Genomic DNA, 21,893 nt, shown 5'->3' on the forward strand with positions numbered 1-21,893 from the left:
GAGAACTGGCAATGAATTTCAGTAGGGACAAATGAAAGGTTCTCCACTTAGGCAGGAAGAACCAACTTCACGAATAGAATACATGTGAAATAGTAATATATGTGAAAAGGATCTAGGGGTCTGAGCAGACCACAAGCTTGACATGAGTCAACAATGTGATGTTGCAGTAAAAAAAAAAAAAGCTAATGCTATCCTAGGCTTCATCAACAGATGTATAGTGTCAAGATCAAGGGAAATAATAGTACCATACTACTCTGCCTTGGTCAGGCTTCACCTGGAATCCTGTCTCTAGTTCTGGGCACCACAATTTAAGAAGGCTATTGACAAGCTGGAACATGTGCAGAGGGGGGCAACCAAGATGTACAAGGATCTGGAAACCAAGCCTTATGAGGAATGGTTGAAGGATCTGGAAAAGAGGAGACTGAGGAGATAGGATAGCCATCTTCCAATATCTTAAGGGCTGTCACATGGAAGATTGAGCAAGCTTGTTTTCTCCGTAGGGTAGGACCCCATGCAATGGCATCATGTTACAAGAAGGGATATTCTAACTGAACTTTCTGGTGGTACAATTTGTTCAATAGTGGAACGGATTTCCTTGGAAAGTTGTAGGCTCTCCTTGGAAGCTTTTAAGCAGAGGTTGGAAGGCCATGCTTTAGATGAGATTCCTGCATTGCAAGGGATTGGACTTAAACATTAGAACTTCAGATTTTTTCCAGTTAGCTTCTGTGCTGGTGAACAAGAGACTACTAGTGTTAAAGGGTTCTTAACCAGAGGTGGCAGAAGACTGCTTCAGGTCAGTCTCAAACTTTTTCTCTGGGCCACACTTTCAAAATAAAAATTTGCTTGCAGCACTTAATTGTTAAAAAAATACATTGGAAACCAAAAATAGACAACAACCAGCAGTACTTGCTTTATAACATAGAACACAACTACTTTATAATATTATCATGGGGTATCCAGGGAGTATAAAACAATGCAGCTACATAATAACATGAATATAATGATAATCAAGCCTCTTGCATATGTCCCTCAAGTAGGTATACAAATTCAATCAGAGACCTGAGCTTGTTTTTAGGTCCAATTTGAGAGAAACATATCAGCACAAAGAAGCCTTTCTCTTTTCTGATCTTTTGTATCTGAAAATCCCTGTTCACAACAGTATGTCATGGAGAACTGTAGAAGAATAGCCAATTCTCTTTGGCCACCCAAGAGAGGCTTGGATGCTGTCTCTGATTGTATAGCAGAGCACTAGATTGAAATGGATCGAGGGTTTTATCCAGGAGAATCTGATATTTGCATAGTTGTAGAGTCTACAACTAATCCAGAATGTGGCAGCTAGACTGGTGGCTGGAAGTGTCCGCCAGGGCCATATAACACTGGTCCTGAAAGACCTACAGTACATTGGCTCCCAGTACATTTCTGAGCAAAATTCAAAGTGTTGGTGCTGACCTTTAAAGCCCTAAATGGCCTTGGCCCGTAATACCTGAAGGAGCATCTCCACACCCATTGCTTAGGCTGTACACTGAGGTCCAGCTCCAAGGACCTTCTGGCGGTTCCCTCACAGCGAGAAGTGAAGTTACAGGGAACCAGGCAGAGGGCCTTCTCGGTAGTGGCACCCACCCTGTGGAATGCCCTCCCGTCAGGTATCAAGTAGCTATATAACCTTTAGAAGGCAGCCCTGTCTAGAGAAGCTTCTTAAAGCGTAATGATTTATTATGTTTTTATATAGGTTGCAAACTGCCCAAAGTGGGCTCGGGCAACCCAGGGTATAATTGGTAAGTCAGAAAGGATCCCTAGGATCCTAGTTTAGCCCAAACTCCTGCAATGCAGGAATCACACCCAAGAGAACCAATAGAAAACAAATGAGTAAGACAGCTGAGGTCAATGGATAGAGAGGAGAGCAGGATTGCACCCAATATCCCCCAAATAATAGCCAGGAACCCACTAAGGGCGCATGTCCCTTCCGTATTGCCTGTAATAGAGGTAAGCGTGATACTGGAGTTCAGGCAGGATGATACGGAAGCAGCCACTGTACTGGGCATACGTGAGGTTCTGTTTGAGGCTGTAGCCCAGAATGGTGACACTGCCCGGCTGCCAAGGCCGCAGCTCATCAGCCATGCGCTCAGGTCCGACAGGCTCCCCCGACAGGCACCTGGCCCCCGTCTCCCTCAGCAGCACATGGAAGGCGTCCAACTCCCTCTTCATGCGCATGTAGCCATAGCGTTCCACCTTGCGCCAGAAAACGCCCTGGAAAAACCTGTAGATCTGCACGTCCAACCAGTTCCAGGCCTGGATCTTCTGCACCAGCGCCTTGGGCAGAGGCTCGCCCTCTTTGTGGCGCACATTGAGCCTAACGTACACCAGCTCTTCCATGTCCAGCCCGAGCAGCTCCCTCGCCAGGAGGAGCGACTCGTCAAAGTGCTCCGCGATCATCACCAGCTGAAAAGTCCGATTCAGCCTTTCCAGCTCTCCCAGCCACCGGCCACTCGGCGCTTCTTCCTGACTCGCGTTCAGGCCTAGGTCAAAGGCCATGGGGTTTTTGGCCAGCCCATTGCCAGCGTCCCTGGCATCGTAGTAGCGAGCCGACGCCTCCAGGAAAGCCAGTAGCGGCCTGGAGTGGTTGGCCAGCGTCTGGAAGGCAGGCACGACATTGCGGTAGTAGTGGAAGACGGACTCGAACGTCTGAACGGGGTGGCGCAGGATCGTGAGGAAGATGCTGCGCGGCGGCATGACGGCCCGCACTTCGCCAACCGCCAGCCGCATATGGCTGCAGAGCAGGTTGAAATGGGCGGCCCCGGTGGGGAGGTCCTCCACAAACGTCCTGGAGAAGGCCTCTGGGTAGGCAAACTGGTAGGAATAGAGGGGAAAGGCCACGGTCAGGTTCCGCCGCTCCCCAGCCCGGAAGAGGATGTTCTGCACTGTGCTGCCGCCTGTTTTGTGGGTCTTCAGAAAGACGACGTTAAGGACCCCCGGCTCTTCCAAGCCCGTCTTCCCCTGCAGCTTCTGAACAGCCAGAGAGCGAGTGGATGCGTTTTTCCGATGCAGGCTCCGCAGCTCTTCTGCAGGGCTGATCCGCAATACTTCTCTGCAAGGTAAGGTTTTTTAAAAAAGGTAAAGGACCCCTGGACGGTTAAGTCCAGTCAAGGCTAACTATGGGGTTGCAGCGCTCATCTCGCTTTCAGGCCAAGGGAGCCAGTGTTTGTCCACAGACGCTTTCCGGGTCATGCGGCCAGCATGATTAAACTGCTTCTGGCGCAACAGAACACCATGACGGAAGCCAGAGTGCACAGAAACACCGTTGGGTAGCCACATGTTTCCTACCACTGATCTACTGGGTATCTAGAAGTTGGAAGCTGGGTAAACTGGGTTTCACACGAAGAAATTGCTCCTAACAACAAGCTGCTATTGTTCTCCTCCACAGACAGAAATTTGAGCCCAGGAAAAGAGCTGGTGTGAACTACAAGGCTCTCCAGTAGTTTACTAGTAAAGGTTTTTTTTAAAAAAAAGGTAAAGGGCCTCTGGACAGTTAAGTCCAGTCAAAAGCAACTATGGGGTTGCAGCGCTCATCTCGCTTTCAGGCCGAGGAAGCCGGTGTTTGGCCAGAGACAGCTTTCCGGGTCATGTGGCCAGCATGACTAAACTGCTTCTGGCGCAACAGAGCACCGTGATGGGAACCAGAGCGCATGGAACCTATTTGTCTACTTGCACTGCTAGGTTGGCAGGAGCTGGGACAGAGCAATGGGCACTCACCCCATCGCACAGATTCGAACTGCTGACCTTCTGATCAGCAAGCCCAAGAAGCTCAGTGGTTTAGACCGCAGCGCCACCCACAAGTGTACCACAGCAAGAGGCCACAGCAGCACAGTTACTTTGGCACAACTTGTGGTAGGGATCCTCGGGGTATAAGGATATTTTTGTAATCATCTGTCTAGTCGCTTTAGGGATAATGTATAAGTAGGACTAGCCTTGCAATTACTTTATATCACCCTCTGCCCCTTGGTGATGGCCAAACGGCCAAACTCCTTGCTGTACGTACAGAAATGATCTGAAGCTTGTCTCAGGTGGGTTAGAGAGAAAACTTTAAAATGGAAAGCGTAATGCTGGGGGTCAGCAAAAGAGGTTTAAAGACTCGCTTGAGGCAAATCTTTAAAAATGTGATATAAACCCAGACAACTGGGAAACACTGGCCTGCGAGCGCTCCAGTTGGAGAACAGCCTTTACCAAAAGTGTCATGGACTTTGAAGACGCTCGAACTCAGGACGAAAAGGAGAAATGTGCTAAGAGGAAGGCATGTTTGGCAAACCCTCACCGTGATTAACTCCCACTTGGAAACCTATGTCCCCACTGTGGAAGGACGTGTGGATCCAGAATTGGCCTCCACAGCCACTTACAGGCTCACTGTTAAAACAGTGTTCATGGAAGACAACCTTACTCGGCTACAAGTGATCGCTAAAGAAAAACAGAGATAAAATTTTTCTGGCTCCCAGGTCAGAACCAAACAATGCCACGTGTTACAGTTCTGTGCTCTGCTAGTAACTGGGAAATGCCTTCAGGAGGATGTGTGCTAAATGCTCATAAACTAGTCCCTTGTGTACATTACAGGCCTTTGACAATCCTACCTGGATACTTCCCATTCCCCGTATCCATGATAACATTGCAGTTTCTTATAGGGCAAGATACCCTCTGCAGCTCCATGTCTATTCCTGAAAAGCCTGACAGTCCAAAAACAGCTGGAGACCGAAGTTTGGGAAACCCTGGTTTAATCAATCTCTTGGTTAAGCAAACCCTTAGGCAGAGGATTTTGGAAGGCTTATCACACAGCATGATTTCCATCTATTACAACTCTTTGGCCATGGTGGGCTGATGGGAGATGGAGCTTACCAACACACATTTCCTACCACTGATCTACTGGGTATCTAGAAGTTGGAAGCCAGGTAAACTGGGTTTCACATGAAGAAATTGCTCCTGACAGCAAGCTTCTATTGCTCTCCTCCGCAGACAGAAAATTGAGCCCAGGAGCAGAGCTGGGTGAACTACAGTGCTCTCCAGTAGTTTACTAGTATTGTAATTTACCCTAAGGGGAAAGGGTAAGAATAACATCTCTTTTTAAAAAGAACCATTTTATGCCACTTTAAGAAGAAGAAGAGTTTGGATTTGATATCCCGCTTTATCACTACCATAGCTGCCAAGTTTTCCCTTTTCTCACGAGGAAGCCTATTCAGCATAAGGGAATTTCCCTTAAAAAAAGGGTTAACTTGGCAGCTATGATCACTACCCGAAGGAGTCTCAAAGCGGCTAACAATCTCCTTTCCCCTCCTCCTCCACAACAAACACTCTGTGAGGTGAGTGGGGCTGAGAGACTTCAGAGAAGTGTGACTAGCCCAAGGTCACCCAGCAGCTGCATGGGGAGGAGCGGAGACGCGAACCCGGTTCCCCAGATTACGAGTCTGCCGCTCTTAACCACTACACCACACTGGCTCTCTTAAGCTAAATGGGGAGGTGATCTGTGAAACTTTAGCTTCCGACACTGCCCTCTCCCCATATTCAGATGGCCCTATCCAGGCAGGGAGCTGTGTCGCAGAGAGAATGGTGGCACACCCAACACAAGGCTTGTTGTCCTCATTACAATAGCTGCTGCTTGCATCTTCATTTCATTTACCTTGAGACTGCTACTTGCATCGGCAGCACTTAGACTAAAATTAGAACGATACAGAGATCAGCGTAGCCCTTGCACAAGAATGACACACAAATATCACTGATATATATATATCAGCGGTTTTTAACCAGTGTGCTGTAGCACCCTGGGGTGCCATGGGCAACACTGGCCTCTGTCCCTCTTTCCTTCCCTCCCTCCTCTGATGCCCTCTTGCTTCTCAGCCCCCCAAAAGCTTGCACAGCTGTTTGTTGCAGCTACAAGCTCCCCAGGCGAATGGTGCCTCTGGGGCTGGCCAGGGGGTGCTTCCCAGGCCCCTGTGGGCAGTGTGAGGAGGCACCTCTCTTTGGGTGTGTGTGGGGGCAGCTCAGAGATTGGGGCGGCAGCAGCGGCTGCCCAGAGGACTCCCAAGGAGAGGGGAGAGGAGGCTGAGGGAACCCTCCCCAAGGGAGGGTGTTTGAAAAAGGGTGAGGGGCTGCCAGCTCTACAGGCAAGGGGTGACATAACTGGGCTCCTGAGCCCCACAGGGGTGCCGCAGAAAGAATGGAGTTGGTCAAGGGAGCCGTGGACCCAAAAAGGTTGAAACCCTTTGAGATATCTATTATCTATCTATCTATCTATCTATCTATCTATCTATCTATCTATCTATCTATCGACTGGAAGTTTGGCGGTTTTAAAAAAAAGAAACAATACATTGCTCATGGATCTAGTTACAGGTAGGTAGCCGTGTTGCTCTGATGTAGTCGAAACAAAATAAAAAAATTCCTTCAGTAGCACCTTAAAGACCAACTACGTTTTTATTTTGGTATGAGCTTTCGGAAGCGTGCATGCACACGAAAGCTCATACCAAAATAAAAACTTAGTTGGTCTTTAAGGTGCTACTGAAGGAATTTTTTCATTTTGTATCTGAAGAAGTGTGCATGCACACGATTGCTCATGGAAAGATCGAGGGGGTAATGAACAGACCTAGTGATAAATTAGAGCCTTTTACAGAATTGCTGGGCCAACAACCAGCTCCACACATGCACCAAAAAGAGAGCATCTCTGGACACTTGGAACCGAAAGTTTCAGAGTGCCCAAAGGTGCCAACAAACCAAAAAGGCAGTTTAGCAGAGGGCAGCTGCTAAGGATACCTCAATACCAAGGGCTAATTTATTTCTCGGTCTTCTTACACAAGGCTTAATTTCTAATCATGCCCTGAACTGCTTTGGGAGGAAGGCAGGGTAGGGATGTCTTTATTAAACGCACACACACAAAAGTGAGGATGGAAGACATTTCTTGCAGATTGGCAACCCTTCCCTCTGGGGCCAGATTCAAGGAGCTGGCTGTGGTTATTCAAAGACGCTCAAAGACGCGTCTCTCCTGCGTTGGCTCCGAACCCCTTTTTTTCAGAAATCAAGCAGAGAGGTGAGCAACGGTACCAAGACAGTTCGCTCTGCAAAGCTCCCTTGTACCCCATATAACCAATACTCACTGCTTGGTCAGTTGCCTGAGGAGGAGCAGCAGAAGTAGGAAGATGGCACCTAGGAGCAAGGAGCGGTGTCTCCAGATGGCAACCGAGAGGCAGAAGCAGTTCATCTTCAGGGCAGCGGTTAGGCAGGGCAGCACCCACTCTGGAATTTCAGGGCCCGGGGTAGAGGCTCCCCACGCTCAGTGCAGCTCAGCTCCAAATAGTCACCAAATCACGCTTTTCGTCCAGTGGCCACGTAAGCCTCTCAGTCAATGGGTGCCTTACCTCGCCTCACCTCCCTAAAGCGGCTCAGAACTTCCACAGACTATTATGAGATACGAGGCAGCCAAACAAGCAGATGGAAGATCTGACGCGTCAAAGTCTACCGGCCTCAAGAGAGCAGCTGTTGGGCACAAGGGGCCGAGGCTTCTTAAGGAGGGGGACCCATATTCAGACGACAGGACAGCAGCCCGACCCCCTTCGTAAGAAGCTAAGGAATGCCACATCTCACCCGACTGGTGCAAGGCAGTACCCCAAACCTATTAACTAAACTCAGCCGCTTGCCCCAAGTTTTGAATAAAATGCAGATAAGAGTTGCAAAGGAGGAACACGGCCTCCATGGGTGGGGAGGGTTTCGTGTTATCTGGAAGGCATCAGAAAAGGGAGATGGGCAGTTCAGGGAACAGGCACCCCAAGTCCTGGAAAAGGTGCCCTGGAAATAATACCTGCAAGGGACAGAAATGACTTCAGTAAAAACAACCACCCCAGAGTGCTGAGATTTTGTGGGAATCAAAAAAGGTTGTTTATGCATGCTACTACCTTGGTTTTCGAACAGCTTAGTTCTCAAACATTTTGGCTCCTGAACGCTGCAAACCCAGAAGTGACTGTTCCGGTTTGCGAACTATTTTTGGAAGCCAAACGTCCAATGGGGCTTCCGACTGGCTGCAGGAGTTTCCTGCAGCCAATCAGAAGCTGCACTTTGGTTTCTGAACGTTTTGGAAGTCGAATGGAGTGCCAGAATGGATTCCGTTTGACTTCCAAGGTACGACTGTACTGCGGCCCGTGTTTTGTTAGCCCCCAAATTGAAAATGAGCGAGAAGAACCAAAGAAGAACAACTTAAGTTGACAGAATATGCACAACTCGCAGACTTAACATATAGTATAAGAAATAGATATATAGAATATAGAATAGATATATAGATATGTATTATATATATATATATATATATATATATATATATATATATATATATATATATAATAGATATATATTAGATAAATATAATAGATATATAGAATATAGAATATTCTATATAGAATAAGATAACAAGAACATATGTTTAAAGAAGATTGGAATGCATTTATTGAATATATGGAAAATAACAAGTTTTGATGGATGCAATAATGGAATACTGAATGGTATAGTTTCTGTAAAATATGCAGGGATTTATGGTGTGCAAAATGAACCGTGGGAAGAGAAGAAGGGAAGTCGTTGATATCCTAAGGATTTAAAATGAGTATTTTAAATTGTAAAACAGAAAATTTAATAAAAATTATATATATAAAAAAGAGAGATTTGGTGTTTGGTCCTACAGACTCCCAACAGCCCTAGCTAGCATGGTCTGGGAGAACAGGGCCTGGAGCCCAACAGCAGCTGGGGGGGGGGAGAGGTTCTTGTCACCGGTTCCCCATTCCTGCTGCCGAACCCAAGCACCACACCCAGTTTCCACCTTCATGTCAGCACAAGCTTCAGGATCCCACAGCTGCATAGCTCCCTGAACCGATTCCGATGCACATTTTCAAAACACTTCAGAAGCTTCTCGGTAGTTTAAAGCTGACCCAAAGTCCACAGGCAGCATTATTATCAGTTTTACGATGGGGTGGAAGGTTTTGTTGACAGCTGCACAGATTATGATAGCTAGGAAGGGGCAAGCAGAATATAACAAGAGAAGAATGGCATAAAGTGGTGGAGGAGATGCTTCGATGGCGTTTCCTGCTTGGCAGGGGGTTGGACTGGATGGCCCTTGTGGTCTCTTCCAACTCTATGATTCTATATAGCTATTAATGATAAACAAACATGTGTGCCATTAAGGTAAGACAGGGGGAATATGCAGGAGAAATTATTTCAAGGAGGTATGGAGGGCGCTTGTAGAATTTGTACCGTTGAAATGGAAAGGGGTCAAACTATCGCAAGAGGTGTTGAAATTTTGGGAGGTTGGTTACAATGGAACGGTCTCAGGGGTGGGGTGCTCATTTTTATTCTTATTTATGATGATTATTTTGTCAAAAGAAAATTAAAGAGAAAAAAGAAAAAAAGCCTGTCAGTCGTTTAGACCCCCCGACACACATTTCCAGCTGTTGTTATTATTATTTATTAAAATTGTATACAATTGTACCTCTACTTATGAATTTAATGCGTTCTGAACGCACATTCGTAAGTTGAAAAAAATGGTAAGTCGAATCCCATAGGGATGCATTGGGAGAAAAAAATCGCAAGTCGAAGCAAACCTATCTAAAAATTCGTAAGTAGAAAAAATCCTATCTAAACCGCATCCAAGATGGCGGACGGTGCTCCGTAGAGTTATTCGTAAGTAGTGGTACCACTGTACCACCCTATACCTGCAGGCCTCAGGGCGGTGCACAAGATAAAATCTCAACATAAAAAAACACAGAATGCACAGCTGTAGGGATGCTAAGAGACTTAGTGGCCTAAACACAGCACAAGAACGCGCTCAGGGAGAAGCGGAGCACGGCAGCCCTCCGATAAAAGATGCTAAGTGTTTGAATTTCAAGAACCGAACTGACCTGTGCTGGGTCCCATCTACGTGGCATTTTCCTCTCTGCGCTCTCCCCTGGCCTCCCACTGTGGAGCAATACACCCACTTCAGGATTACAGATCCCAAGGACATGTTTAATGCCAGCATCAAGCTGCCTTAGCAAGTTCTCTCGAGGTCACAAACTAGAGAAGCCAGCGGGAGAGGCCTGCCTTCTGTGGTTTGTTTTTAAAAAAAATTGGGGAGGCAGGCGGGGATTTGCTTTCTGTGATTTCATGTAGTCCAGTCAACTAGATGGGCTGAACAGGGTCTGGATTGAATCCCACCTTTGTTTCGCAGATTGTATGCGTGAAAACGCCCGGGTGAATGAATGCTCGTGTGTCCAAGAGGGGAGGGCAGGGCACACAGCTCTTGATCTGTTCTTGCCTCTCATTAACTATATCTTCTTCTTTTTCTTTGGCGATCACTTGTGGCCGAGTAAGACTGTCTTCCGTGATCACGGTCTTAACAGTGTGTCTTTAAGTGACTGTGGAAGTCAATTCTGGACCCACACGTCCTTCCCACAAAGAAAATATGTGCATCTTATTTTGAGCACAGCCTCATGAATGGTTTTTGATGTTTTAAATAAATTTTATTTTTGCATTTTCTATTTCGCATAAACAAATGAGTTACACACATACAGTGGAACCTCGGCTTACAACTACCTCTGTTTACGAACGCCGCAGCCCCGGAAGTGTTTACATCCAGGTTCCATGGCGTCAGATGCGCAGAAGCAATCTGCGCAGCATGCGTGTAGAAGCGCTCTATTGGCGCTTTGCGCACGTGCAAAAGCGTACCTTCGGGGAGCGAATGCCTCCATTTACGAACGCCTCCATGGAACGGGTTGCGTTCGTAAACAGAGGTTCCATTGTAAACATATAAGATATTTCTGACTCACCGCCCCCAATTGTGGATCTTAATGTAACGATTTACCCCTCTGCATCTCTATCATAACTCTATTTCTTATAAATCCTTTGTCAATCCATAGTACAATTCTTTACTACTAGTTCTCTGTCAATCCTACCAACGTATATACAGGTAATTGTTTGCAACAGCTTTTCAAATAAATTGTAAACTTTCCCCATTCTTTATTAAATACCTCCTCTTCCTGGTTTCTCGTTTTTCCTGTAAGCTTTGCCATCTTGGCAAAGTTCGCCAGTTTTGTCTGCCGCTCTTCTTTGGTCGTAGTTGTACCATCTTTCCATTTCAGGGCTAAGAGACTTCTTGCAGCTGTGGTCATGTATATAAATAGTTTTGTCTTGAATGGTTTTTGGAACAAGTTACGAGAAGAAAAAAAGCTTGCAGGACTTGTTTGCTTGCAACTAGACAGCTCATACTATCTGCTTCACTTTTGCACTGCCCAGGAATTTATTTTCTATAATTAGGTGACAGCAGAATTAAAATGAAGGCTCCACATATTACTTATTTTAGCAGATCATCCAGCAATGCCCTTCCTTCACAACCATGAGCCTTCTGTGATTTTAACTCAAGCCTTGATGATGTTCAGTCTGGTTTTATTGCTTCCCAATGAGCAGCTGGGTAGCCAATTGGTGATAGCCTCTCTGTTCCCCCAATGTCAGCATCAGTTTCTGTGGGTTTTAATTCACGATTTCTTCTCCCACTTTTTAAAAATACTGCTATTCAGCTATCAAGAAATAAAATGGAAAAAGAAACCAGGAATTAAAGGCCCCCATGTCCCTGCAGAAAGAGAGAGTGGAATTCGAAAGATATTTAAAGAATTCGAAAGATATTTATTCACCACCAACCTCCTACCCATGTTGATGCTTCATTAATGTCACAGCAGCTCTGGAAAGTTTTGAGAGCATTTTGCCAATCCGCATGGGACGCGGCTGGTTCTGCAACTGCATTTTACGGGAAACCCACCAATCCCAATGACGTCTTGGAAAGAAATGGTCTGGATGCTGTGTAAGGACTGACGAGAGAACAGACACTGTGATGGGCGCAGACTTAAAGGCTACAACAGAGTTTCCCAAACTTGGGTCTCCAGCTGCTTTTGGACTACAACTCCCATCATCCCTAGCTAGCAGTGATCAGGGATGGGAACTGTAGTCCAAAACAGCTGGATATCCAAGTTTGGGAAACACTGGGGTAGAAGAACAGAAGAACGCAATTGAACCGATACGAAACGCCGAGAGGGACAAAGGTATCAAAAGAGGAATGTATCTGAATCATTCCTCCGCACAAATATTGCCCTGAAGCCCAGAGGCACCGAACACCACCTTCTGGGCCATCGCTTGTCCAAGGAAAGGAAACTTTTGCTCTGAAGACGAGCCGCAGCAGGATAGCTCAGGCCTGAGCTGCTCTGTTGGCCTGGTCTCGATTGCCCTCCTTAGGTTTCCTCCGCCTTTTCTCGCGGAGCAGCTGGCGGAAGTGCAGGCGCTTTGCGTTGAGGCCGTAGGCCTGGAGTCGCTGGCGGCTGAACTCCAAGCGGCCCACACGCACCCGCGCCAACCCCTTCCTGCTTCTCTTCTTCGGTCTCTGGACGCTGGGGAGGGCAGGAGAGGGTTCCTGTGCGGCGGTGGCCTCAACGTGGCTACTTGCGGCTGGCGCTGGTTTTGGTCCAGGATCTCCCTTGGGAAGCAGGAGCTGTTCTTCCTCGCATTCGGCGCCGGGCAGCCGCGGCTCTTTAGACGGCAGCTCCTGGCGCTTGGCCTTGTCCCTGCTCTTCTTTCCTTTCTTGCCTGGTGTTTTCTTTTCGCTTTCCGGCTCCTCCGCCCTGAAAGGGGAGCAAAGTAGTCACAGTGGCAAGAAATATTTATGCTCGTAAGTGGGAGGAGGAAAGAATACCCTCCAAGGAAGAACGGCTGACACAAATCAAGGAATATGCAGAGATGGCTAAACTGGTGGCACCGATAAGTGACTCGAGCTTAGATCCTTGCAAGGAGGAAAGGAGACCTTTCCTAGGTTACTTCTTAAAAAGTAAAAAAATTCCTTCAGTAGCACCTTAAAGACCAACTAAGTTTTAATTTTTGGTATGAGCTTTCGTGTGCATGCACACTTCATCAGATACTGGTGAGGTTGATGGACTTCCATTTCATGCGGCTCAATGTAGTGCCTTCCATAGTTCTAGATACAGGTAGGTAGCCGTGTTGGTCTGAGTCGAAACGAAATAAGAAAAATTCCTTCAGTAGCACCTTAAAGACCAACTAAGTTTTAATTTTGGTATGAGCTTTCGTGTGGTATCTGATGAAGTGTGCATGCACACGAAAGCTCATACCAAAATTAAAACCTAGTTGGTCTTTAAGGTGCTACTGAAGGAACTTTTTTATTTTGTTTTGACTCAGACCAACACGGCTACCTACCTGTTCTTAAAAAGTAATTCTTTATGAAGTCCACAGTGGGGTTTGAAGTTTAAGGGGGGGGAATTAGTAGATTCTATTAAGAAACCTCTTAAAGAGGATGAAGCTTGCCATGAGGGTACTTTAAAATGCAGTTCCGTGAAATTATATTTAGGAACTTTCGAGGATGGACAAGCAGAAAGTCATTAGCATTGAAGGAGTATAATTACTGAGTGTTAAAATGCAATTTTTAATATTGAAACCAAATAAATTAGTAATATAGATAGATGTAAAACAGAGCACATACTCTGACTGAAGGGATTTGAGAACCTGCTGCTTCTTCCACGTATTCTGGCCTTTCTGCTCATAGGCTGTCTTGTCACGCAGCTCCTCCTTCTCAGACCTGCATGGAGAAAATACCTGTCAGGTGCCAGGTGCAGGATGCCCTCCTCCCCTTCTCTCCCACCCTGATGGGGGCGGGAGGGGAAATGCGGTGGATGGCTCTGTGGCTTAGAAGCCAACACCTCGGCCCCATTCCCAAACTTGCAGGCCCCTTTGTTCCTTGTCGCTTGCCAGAAAATCTTGAATTCTTCGGAAAAAACTGAAGCTCGAGTCGCGGCGACCAGAGCAACCAGAACTGGGCTAGATCCCAGGAGTCCTGGTCCCCCCAGCCACACTGCACACAGCAGGATCCCCACTTTTATTCAGTTTCCAGTGTAGACAGACACCGCATCCTTCCTGCGCCTCACCTGTACATACAGGTCTTCCGCAAAGAACACCAGCGGTTCAGCTCCTTGTCATCAGCTGCCAGGATCTAGGGAGAAAGAACCATTCGTTTCTTATTTGAACGCTGCACAAATTGGCACCTGATCCTCCAGAAGTATCCACGCCGGCCTTTGTTTATTTATTAAATTTGTGCGCCTCCCTTCATCCAGAAATCAGAAGGCAGTTCATGACGTAAAAGTACAAATGAGAACACAAAACACGTAACGAAACAAAAACAAACGAATAACCCTGCCTCCCTTGATCACTCAGAGATTGGGGGATATCGCCAGACGGGAGGACATAGCCCGCGTGAAATCTGGGATGTTTTTAGGGGAGCAGGTGTATTGGTCTGCACCAGCCCGTTACCTGGCTGATATCCACTACGTGGAATACTGCAGACTAATTACTGCGGCTAGACTGAATGTCCTTGATTCGGCGGTTTTGAGGGGAAGATTTGGAGGAGTCCCATACGGTCAGAGAATGTGCCATTGTGCCTTGGGTGAGGTAGAATCCACAGAACACATTCTACTGAGTTGTCCCTTTTATAATGATTTAAGGCAGTATCTTATAGACCCGTATTTATCTTAGTTTAGTTCCCGACCAAGAGAACGGCAGGCAGCATATTTGCTAAACAAGCCCACCGGGAAAATAACCTTCTCAGTGGCTAAATTCCTCTTCCTGGCGCTCAAGTGTTGGAAACGTATAATCGAATGTCTTGATGTGGGTTATCTGTAGGAGGTTTAGTAGCGCGGTCATACCCCATTTATGTATCCCGCTGATGCCCTCAGTTTTATATTTTTATATTTTTATGTATCCTGCTGATGCCTTCAGTTTTATATGTTTATCTTTGTATTGAGAAATGTTTTTTGTTTCTGACTATCGGTCGAATAAAGTATATTGATTGATTGAACCCCGCCTCCCGTAAACACATTGAAAAGGCCACAGAATGGCAAATCAGCCAAAGGCCTGGCTGAAGGGGAATGGTTTCGCCTGGTGCCTAAAGATATGTAATGAGCCTCCCTGGGGAGAGCATTCCACCATAGGGTGATGACTTTTTTACAACCTCATTTCCCTGTATCATAATTTGATGAGCTTTAATTAAAACTTTCAAAGAGATTTGATTAAAAAAAAACCTCACGCACAAAATGATTTTAAAAATTTTTATTTATCAGTTTTTTGACCATTTTTGAAGTCACTATAAGCAGATATAAAATTGAACCCAAGCTTTAGAGTCACATATATACAACATTATATAGGGCCATCAAACACACAAGGAAGCTTTTTTTTAGCTGCAGTAACAGCATAGACGCCGCTAGAGGGCGATGTTTTGCTACCTCTCCTGTTGGTTTTTTCCCCAGCATGCCCGGCAGGGTCTTCTGGCTGAGTTTTGAGGTCCCAAAAAGGGGCTTTTACCTTGCGCAGGTGTGACATTTGTATACCCTATGTTGCTAAGAACACTCCACATTGTGGAATGTGGCATTGTGTCCAAATTTGATACGAAATATATATAGAATTGTTAATACAATTTTATGAAATGGTAAAACGGCATACAAAAAAAATTAATAATGGTTTGTGCGTGACCTTTTTAAATATTTCAATGGAATATACCTCATTTTAGTCATTAATAGGCAAACGTTCGTCCATTTGCGCTACAGGACATAATTTTTGAGATTTTTTTTTAAAAAAGCCATCACCCTATTCCACAAACGGAGCCACTGCAGAAAAGGCCTGTTTACATGCTGCCACCCTCCAGATGAGGCACGTGAAAAAGGGCCTCCGAAGATGATTTCAGGGTCTAGGCCAGTGTTTCTCAACCGCTGTTCCGCGGCACACTACTGTGCCGCGAGACGCTGGCTGGTGTGCCGCGACGTGAGGCGACGAGAAGGGCGATTTGCGGCCGCCAATAGGCAGCGCTGACCCGCCGGAAAGGAAGCCGGCCGGGTCAGTCTGGAGGGCGCGGGGGCGCGAAGGGTGTTTCTCCGTCATCTCCTCGCGCTCGCTCCCTGAATGAGGCAGCGCTTCATGGCCGCGCGCCTGGGCTGAGGGGCCGGGCTTGGAAGCGGGAACATCGAGAGACGGGGCGGATCTCTCCGCCACCGGACACAAAGCGCCGTCGCCGCTGCTTTCCGCAATCCTGGGAGAAGGAGGAGGAGGAGACGGTGGCGGCGGCGGAGGCTGCCCCTCGGGTCTCTCTCTCCGGCCCTTCCTCTCTCCCTCCTTGCGTATGAGTCAGGTATTTCCCAGCCCGCCGTCGGCAGCCGAGGCCGCCTCCTCGCGCTCTCCCCGCGCGCTCCATGGAGAAGGCAGCGGCGGCTGCGGCACAGGGCGGCGGGGACTCCGGAGCAGCAGCAGCCCCGTCCAGCGGCGGCAGTAACAGCAGCAGCAGCCGCAGCAGCAGCCGCCCCACCTCGGCGGGCTCCTCGCCGTCCTCCTCCACCAGCCGGGCAGGGCTCTCGGGCCGCCAAGGAGCAGCGGCGGCGGCGGCTACACCAGCGGGGAGGCCGGAGTGAGGCGGTGGTGGCGGCAGCAGCAGCAGCCCCAGCTCAGCCGCAGCCAGCCCAGGAGGAAGCAGGGGGCTGGCGGCAGGCAGGACGACGGAGGCGGTGCTCGAGGGCTCTCTCAGCAAGTACACCAACCTCATCCAGGGCTGGCAAAGCAGGTAAATGTTGTGGGAATGACCTCTCTCAGTCTCATTTTTTGGGGGTGTGTGTGTGTGCCAGTGGGTCGACCTACTTCCTTTCCCCCCTGTCTCCCTACCCTCCCTATTCCTCAGTCCCCCACCCATTCCCAACCCCCAGGATTTGCCCCGTCTTTTAATGGTGGTGTGCCGCGTGATTTTTTTCATGGAACAAGTGTGCCTTGGCCCAAAAAAGGTTGAGAAACACTGGTCTAGGCACCTTCACATGTAGAGGCGGCTCTTGAGGTATTGCAGGCCTGAGCCATTTAAGGCTTTATAGGTCAAAAGCAGCACTTTGAATTGGGCCCGGAAACTAATTGGCAGCCAGTGCAGTCGGGCCAGGATCAGTGTAATATGCTCAAACAGTCTCGAGCAACCTGGCCGCCGCATTCTGTGCCTGCTGAGGTTTCCAAATCATCTTCAGAGGCAGCCCCATGTAGAACGTGTTGCAATAATCTAGCCTGGAGGTTACCTGGAAGTTAGGCTATCCCTGTCCAAACAGAGGCATGTGTGGGCCACCTGACAAAGCGGACAGAAGGCACTCCGTGCCGCTGAGGCCACCTGCATCTCAAACAATGGGTCCAGAAGTCCCCTCAAACAATGGGTCCAGAAGTCCCCCCCAAGCTACATAGCAGCTCCTTCAGAAGGAATGCAACCCCACAGAAAGCAGGTCACCTTCCATCCATCCAGTCTAGGGAGCCGCCCACAAATAGTGCCTCAATCTTCTCTGGATTGAGCTTCAGTTGGTTGGATCTCGTCTAGTATATTACCAAAAGAGACAGCAGTCCTCCCCACCCCAGTGGGAGAAAAGTGGAACTTGCTCCCAAGGTGTGTGGTGGAGTCTCCTTCTTTGGAGGTCTTCAGGGCCGGCCCTAAGGCAAGGCTGCGTGGCGCAATGCGCCAGGGTGTCGGGCCTCCAGGGGGCTCCGTGCTGCGGCGCCCGCCAGACAGCCGCGCTGTGCCCGCAGCAGACGCGCGGCACCTCCCCGCATCAGCTTGCTGCCCTCGCCCGCCTCCGCCATACCGAGCGGCGCCTGGAGCCTCCGTCCCATCGGAGTGCTGCCTGCCCGGAGGGGCCCTCAGGGCATGGCGGCGGGAGCTGCCAAAGCGCCAAGGCCCACCACGACATGCACGCGCTTCGCCAAACCCTTGCTGCGCGTGAGGGCTGCCAGGAGGCAGCGGGCCGCTGAGGGCGAGCCCTGGAGCCTCTGCCTCTTCCCCGCTATAAAAAGGTGAAACGGTGTGTGTGCGTGTGCGCGCCGGAGGGATCTTTGAATGGGGGGGGGGCGGCGCCGGAGGGATTTTTGAACCACGGCGCCAGATATCCTTGAGATGGCCCTGGAGGTCTTTAATCGGAGGCTTGACAGCCATCTGTCAGGAATGCTTTGATGGTGTTTCCTGCTTGGCAGGGGGTTGGACTGGATGGCCCTTGTGGTCTCTTCCAACTCTATGATTCTATGAAAAGAAATCCACCTCAGTCTCTGCCAAAAGGTAAGGTTACCTACCTCCTCGGTCGAGAGCCCATAGCTGCAAGGGACCACGGTTCGGTACTTGAAACGGCAAGGCAGGTCTCCTATGAGGTCTTCGTAGTCCAAGCGGTAGAACTCATCCAGGTACTGCTCAAAGGTCTTTGTCTCTGCAAAGAGAGAGAGAGAGAGAGAGAGTGTTCAAAATAACCTTTGTGTAAAGATGTGGAAACAACATCAAACGCCAACGGTAGAGGAATGGCAACAAAAAATCTTGGAATATATGGAAATAGCCAAATTAACGGGAAGGGTTAGTTACCAGGGCAACGAAACATTTTTGAAAGAATGGGGTAAATTTATGGTGTATATAGATAGATTATGTTAAAAGTATAATTACCAGCAAAAATGGGATAAACCTCATAAAAGAAATTAGAACGAAAATTTTGTTGGGTTTTGGAAGCACGATTTAATGGATTGAAGATAAGGAAGTACAAAAACTTCAAGAGTATTTTTTACTGAAAATTGAACAGTAAATATATAAATACAGTGGTGCCTCGGTTTACAAACACAATTGGTTCCGGAAGTCTGTACTTAACCTGAAGCGTACTTAACCTGAAGCAAACTTTCCCATTGAAAGTAATGGAAAGTGGATTAATCTGTTCCAGACGGTCCGCGGGGTACTCAACCTAAAGCGTACTTAACCCGAGGTATGAGTGTAATTGGTTCCAGAAGTCCATACTTAACCTGAAGCGTACTTAATTGGAAGCGAACTTTCCCATTGAAAGTAATGGAAAGTGGATTAATCCGTTCCAGGCGGGTCCGCGGAGTACTTAAACTGAAAATACTCAAACCGAGGCGTACTTAAACCGAGGTATGACTGTACAGAATAAACAACAACGAAAGAACAGTATGCACTTATATGTTTTAATAATAACCAAAACCTGAACTATTTGGAATAATGAGAACAAGCTGAATAGTGGAAAAATAACGTGAAAGATAAAAATGACAAAAGAAGACAGACAAAAGTAGAATGGGAGCCAACTCCTAGGAGTAAAAAGGAAAAAAGTTGGACAGATTTAGATTTGGAATTTATATAGTATGTATAGTCTGTATATGGTGATAATGTATGGATGAAAGGATGAAGTGTAAAACAATATATATGATGACATATATGATGAAATCAATAAAAAATATTGGGGGGGAAACCAAAAACAAAATAACCTTTGTAAAATAAAATACCAGAAGCTTTTCTTTGGGGAATTATAGGGACAGAACCTCCTAAATTGTATAGAAACTTTTTAATGCATATTTCCCCCCAATGTAAAAAAATTACAATGTATTTAAAAGAACACTGTAAACCATTAAAAACTTTGGCAGGATTGCAGTAATGCTTGTAATGTACAAAAAACTATGGTAAAAATGGATTATTTCTTTTTTTTAAATAGAGAATATAAGGGAAGGAGTTGAAAAAAAAAAGATTGATAATGGTAAGCATGGAAGGGCGGAGGGGAGTCGAAGGATTCAGAGAAGCCTAAATGATGGCATGGACGTTTAATGTTTGAATTTAAGTTTGTTAAATAAAATTTAATAAAAATGTTTTTAAAAATAAAATAAAAAGAAACTTATTTATGTATGCTACTACAGCAGCAGGAATGTTACCCCCCCCTAAATGGAAAGAAGCAGAAGTCCCAGCAAAGGAAGAATGGATACAAAAACTTATGGAATATGCAGAAATGGCGAAACTTACCGGAATAATAAGAAATCAAGATAGCAAACTTTTTTTATAAAAGAATGGAAATGGTTTATTGAATATATGCAGATAAATTTTAAATAGATAAGAACATCGGCAGGATTGTTGTAATAACCTGCAGTTTTATAAGAGTATATATTTAAAGTAGATAAATAATTGAGCAAATTAAGTGAATTCGGATACGCAGAAGATATTAAAATAAATCTAAGGAAGCAAAGGAAGTCAAATTCTGAAACGTTAAAATGATTGTGAAATTAATGAAATGTATAAACCTGAGAAGCATAAATAATTGAGAGAGAGAGAGAGAGAGAGAGAGGAACTTGGCTGGGCAAGGAGATTTTCACCAAACGGGGAAGCTGAAGAATGTCCAGAAGCGTTCACTCTCTCACTGAAGTCTCCATCACCCAGAGAGAGAGAGAGAGAGAGAGAGAGAGAGAGAGAGAGAGAGAGAGAGAGAGTCCCCCCCTTCTCTCTCTGTTCCAACATTCCTCAAATGCAATTGACGCCGCCTGGCCTGGGAGAGGTTCTGTGGGCAAAAGACGCCACCCCAAGTAAGGCCGGCTCTCCTACCATCCTTACCAGGGTCAAAGGGCTTTTTCTCCCGACTGACAGCCTCTGCAAAATGCGACTTGCGCTTCTTCTTGCCCAGAAGGGGAGCCTCCAGCCTCCGCTGCTTTCTGGATGGGCCTGGCTCCTGGGTGGGGTCGTAATCGGCATCCATCTGAAGAGGTGGTTTGTGGAGGGGAGCAGAGAGGTGAAAAAGCAAGCGTCATTTCACGCGGGCGTCACAAACCCCGGGAGGAGAGCAGAGCCAACCTCCCCCCTCCCCTAGTGCCAAAAGTCCACGCAGGGAAAATAGGACTAGAATCCAACCAGCTCCCCAGACACAGAGCAAGGAGCTGCCACTCATCGCTCAACCAGCCACGCCCTCCATCAAATATTTGCACGGGCATCTCTCCCACGGCCCACGTCAGCATATAAATGCCAACTGCACCCCTATGGTTGTGCAAGGCTCCTAGGAAATCCAGCTTTCAATGCTCTTCATTAAATATGTTCCCAGTCCTCAGGGAGGAAAGTCTGGATGCGACCAAAAATGCATCAAATCCTGCCATCATCTCATGAAAGATGCTGCCCAAAGTCCGCCCCCTTTCCCCACCTCTATCCATTAAGTTATTCGATGCCACCATTTTTGCTAAGTGTCCTCAAATCTGCAGGGAGCGTTCTGGTCACATTGGCCAGAGACTGTGGCTTTCCCTCATCTACTTGCCCTCCCCTTCACGGGCACCATCTTCTGCCAATCCATGGCTGCAGTGCATGTATGGGGCGCGACCACAATTCAAAGCGTTTCCGAGCGCAATTCAAAGTGTTGACCTTTGAAGCCCTAAACGACCTCGGCCCAGTATACCCGAAGGAGCGTCTCCACCCCCATCGTTCTGCCCGGACACTGAGGTCCAGTGCAGAGGGCCTTCTGGCGGTTCCCTGCCTGCGAGAAGTGAGGTTACAGGGAACCAAGCAGAGGGCCTTCTCGGTAGTGGCACCCGCCCTGTGGAACGCCCTTCCAACAGATGTCAAGGAAATAAACAACTATCTGACTTTTAGAAGACATCTGAAGGCAACCCTGTTTAGGGAGGTTTTTAATGTTTGATGTTTTATTGCATTATTATTATTATTATTATTAATTATTATTTTGTTGGGAGCTGCCCAGAGTGCCTGGGGAAACCCAGCCAGATGGCTGGGGTATAAATAATAAACTATTATTATATTATATAAGAGACCCACACTACCACAGCAACCAGGGTTGGGCCCCCTGGTTAAGAATGCCAACCAGACATACCACAAAGTCAGGATCCTCGCAGTGAGGGTGGTATTCTTCCTCCTGTTGCAGCCCCAGGTCAGCTTCTCCTTCAGTTCCATCCCCTCCCGTCCACTTGTCCCAATTCCATTCATCTGCATTGGGATGAAGACGGAAAAGACATTTTTTAGCTTTCTAAGCTAATGATTCCTTTCGTCCTGTTGCTTT

At 47.3% G+C, this 21,893-nt stretch overlaps 2 protein-coding genes and 1 pseudogene across 5 annotated transcripts in view; 1 reads left to right on the top strand and 2 right to left on the bottom strand.

Moving 5' to 3' along the window:
• Positions 1-1,815: 1,815 nt before the first annotated feature.
• LOC118097883 (galactosylceramide sulfotransferase-like) lies at positions 1,816-7,369 on the bottom strand. Its single transcript, XM_035141173.3, has 2 exons — positions 7,128-7,369; positions 1,816-3,085 (listed from the first exon to the last, which is right to left on the bottom strand). The coding sequence occupies exons 1-2, from the start codon at positions 7,229-7,231 to the stop codon at positions 1,945-1,947; spliced, it is 1,245 nt and encodes a 414-aa protein (XP_034997064.3). The 5' UTR covers positions 7,232-7,369; the 3' UTR covers positions 1,816-1,944.
• On the top strand, positions 5,670-5,770 carry LOC118078972 (U6 spliceosomal RNA; annotated as a pseudogene).
• A 2,969-nt stretch (positions 7,370-10,338) lies between the features above and the next one.
• Positions 10,339-21,893, bottom strand: part of KRI1 (KRI1 homolog) — a 29,045-nt gene continuing 17,490 nt past the window's right edge. For 2 of the 4 annotated variants that reach the window (XM_088658325.1, XM_088658324.1), the window contains exons 14-19: positions 21,708-21,820; positions 20,444-20,594; positions 18,163-18,293; positions 13,965-14,029; positions 13,523-13,618; positions 10,487-12,653 (exon numbers count right to left, since the gene is read on the bottom strand). In XM_088658325.1, coding sequence (XP_088514451.1) covers positions 12,224-12,653; positions 13,523-13,618; positions 13,965-14,029; positions 18,163-18,293; positions 20,444-20,594; positions 21,708-21,820 — 986 coding nt within the window. In that variant the 3' untranslated portion in view covers positions 10,487-12,223. Of the gene's footprint in view, positions 12,654-13,522; positions 13,619-13,964; positions 14,030-18,162; positions 18,294-20,443; positions 20,595-21,707; positions 21,821-21,893 lie in introns of all 4 variants that reach the window. The other 2 variants (XM_035141234.3, XM_035141233.3) reach the window with 2 other exon arrangements.

Source organism: Zootoca vivipara, chromosome 15, assembly GCF_965207765.1.
Source record: "Zootoca vivipara chromosome 15, rZooViv2.hap1.1, whole genome shotgun sequence".
Taxonomy (NCBI): Eukaryota; Metazoa; Chordata; class Lepidosauria; order Squamata; family Lacertidae; genus Zootoca; species Zootoca vivipara.

What these genes read in the sequence shown, in the direction of transcription:
- LOC118097883 (XM_035141173.3), bottom strand. Translation starts at nt 7,231, where the DNA reads ATGAACTGCTTCTGCCTCTCGGTTGCCATCTGGAGACACCGCTCCTTG. An exon ending in CTCAGGCAACTGACCAAGCA is followed by an intron (nt 3,086 to 7,127) that starts GTGAGTATTGGT and finishes CTTACCTTGCAG; the next exon opens with AGAAGTATTGCGGATCAGCC.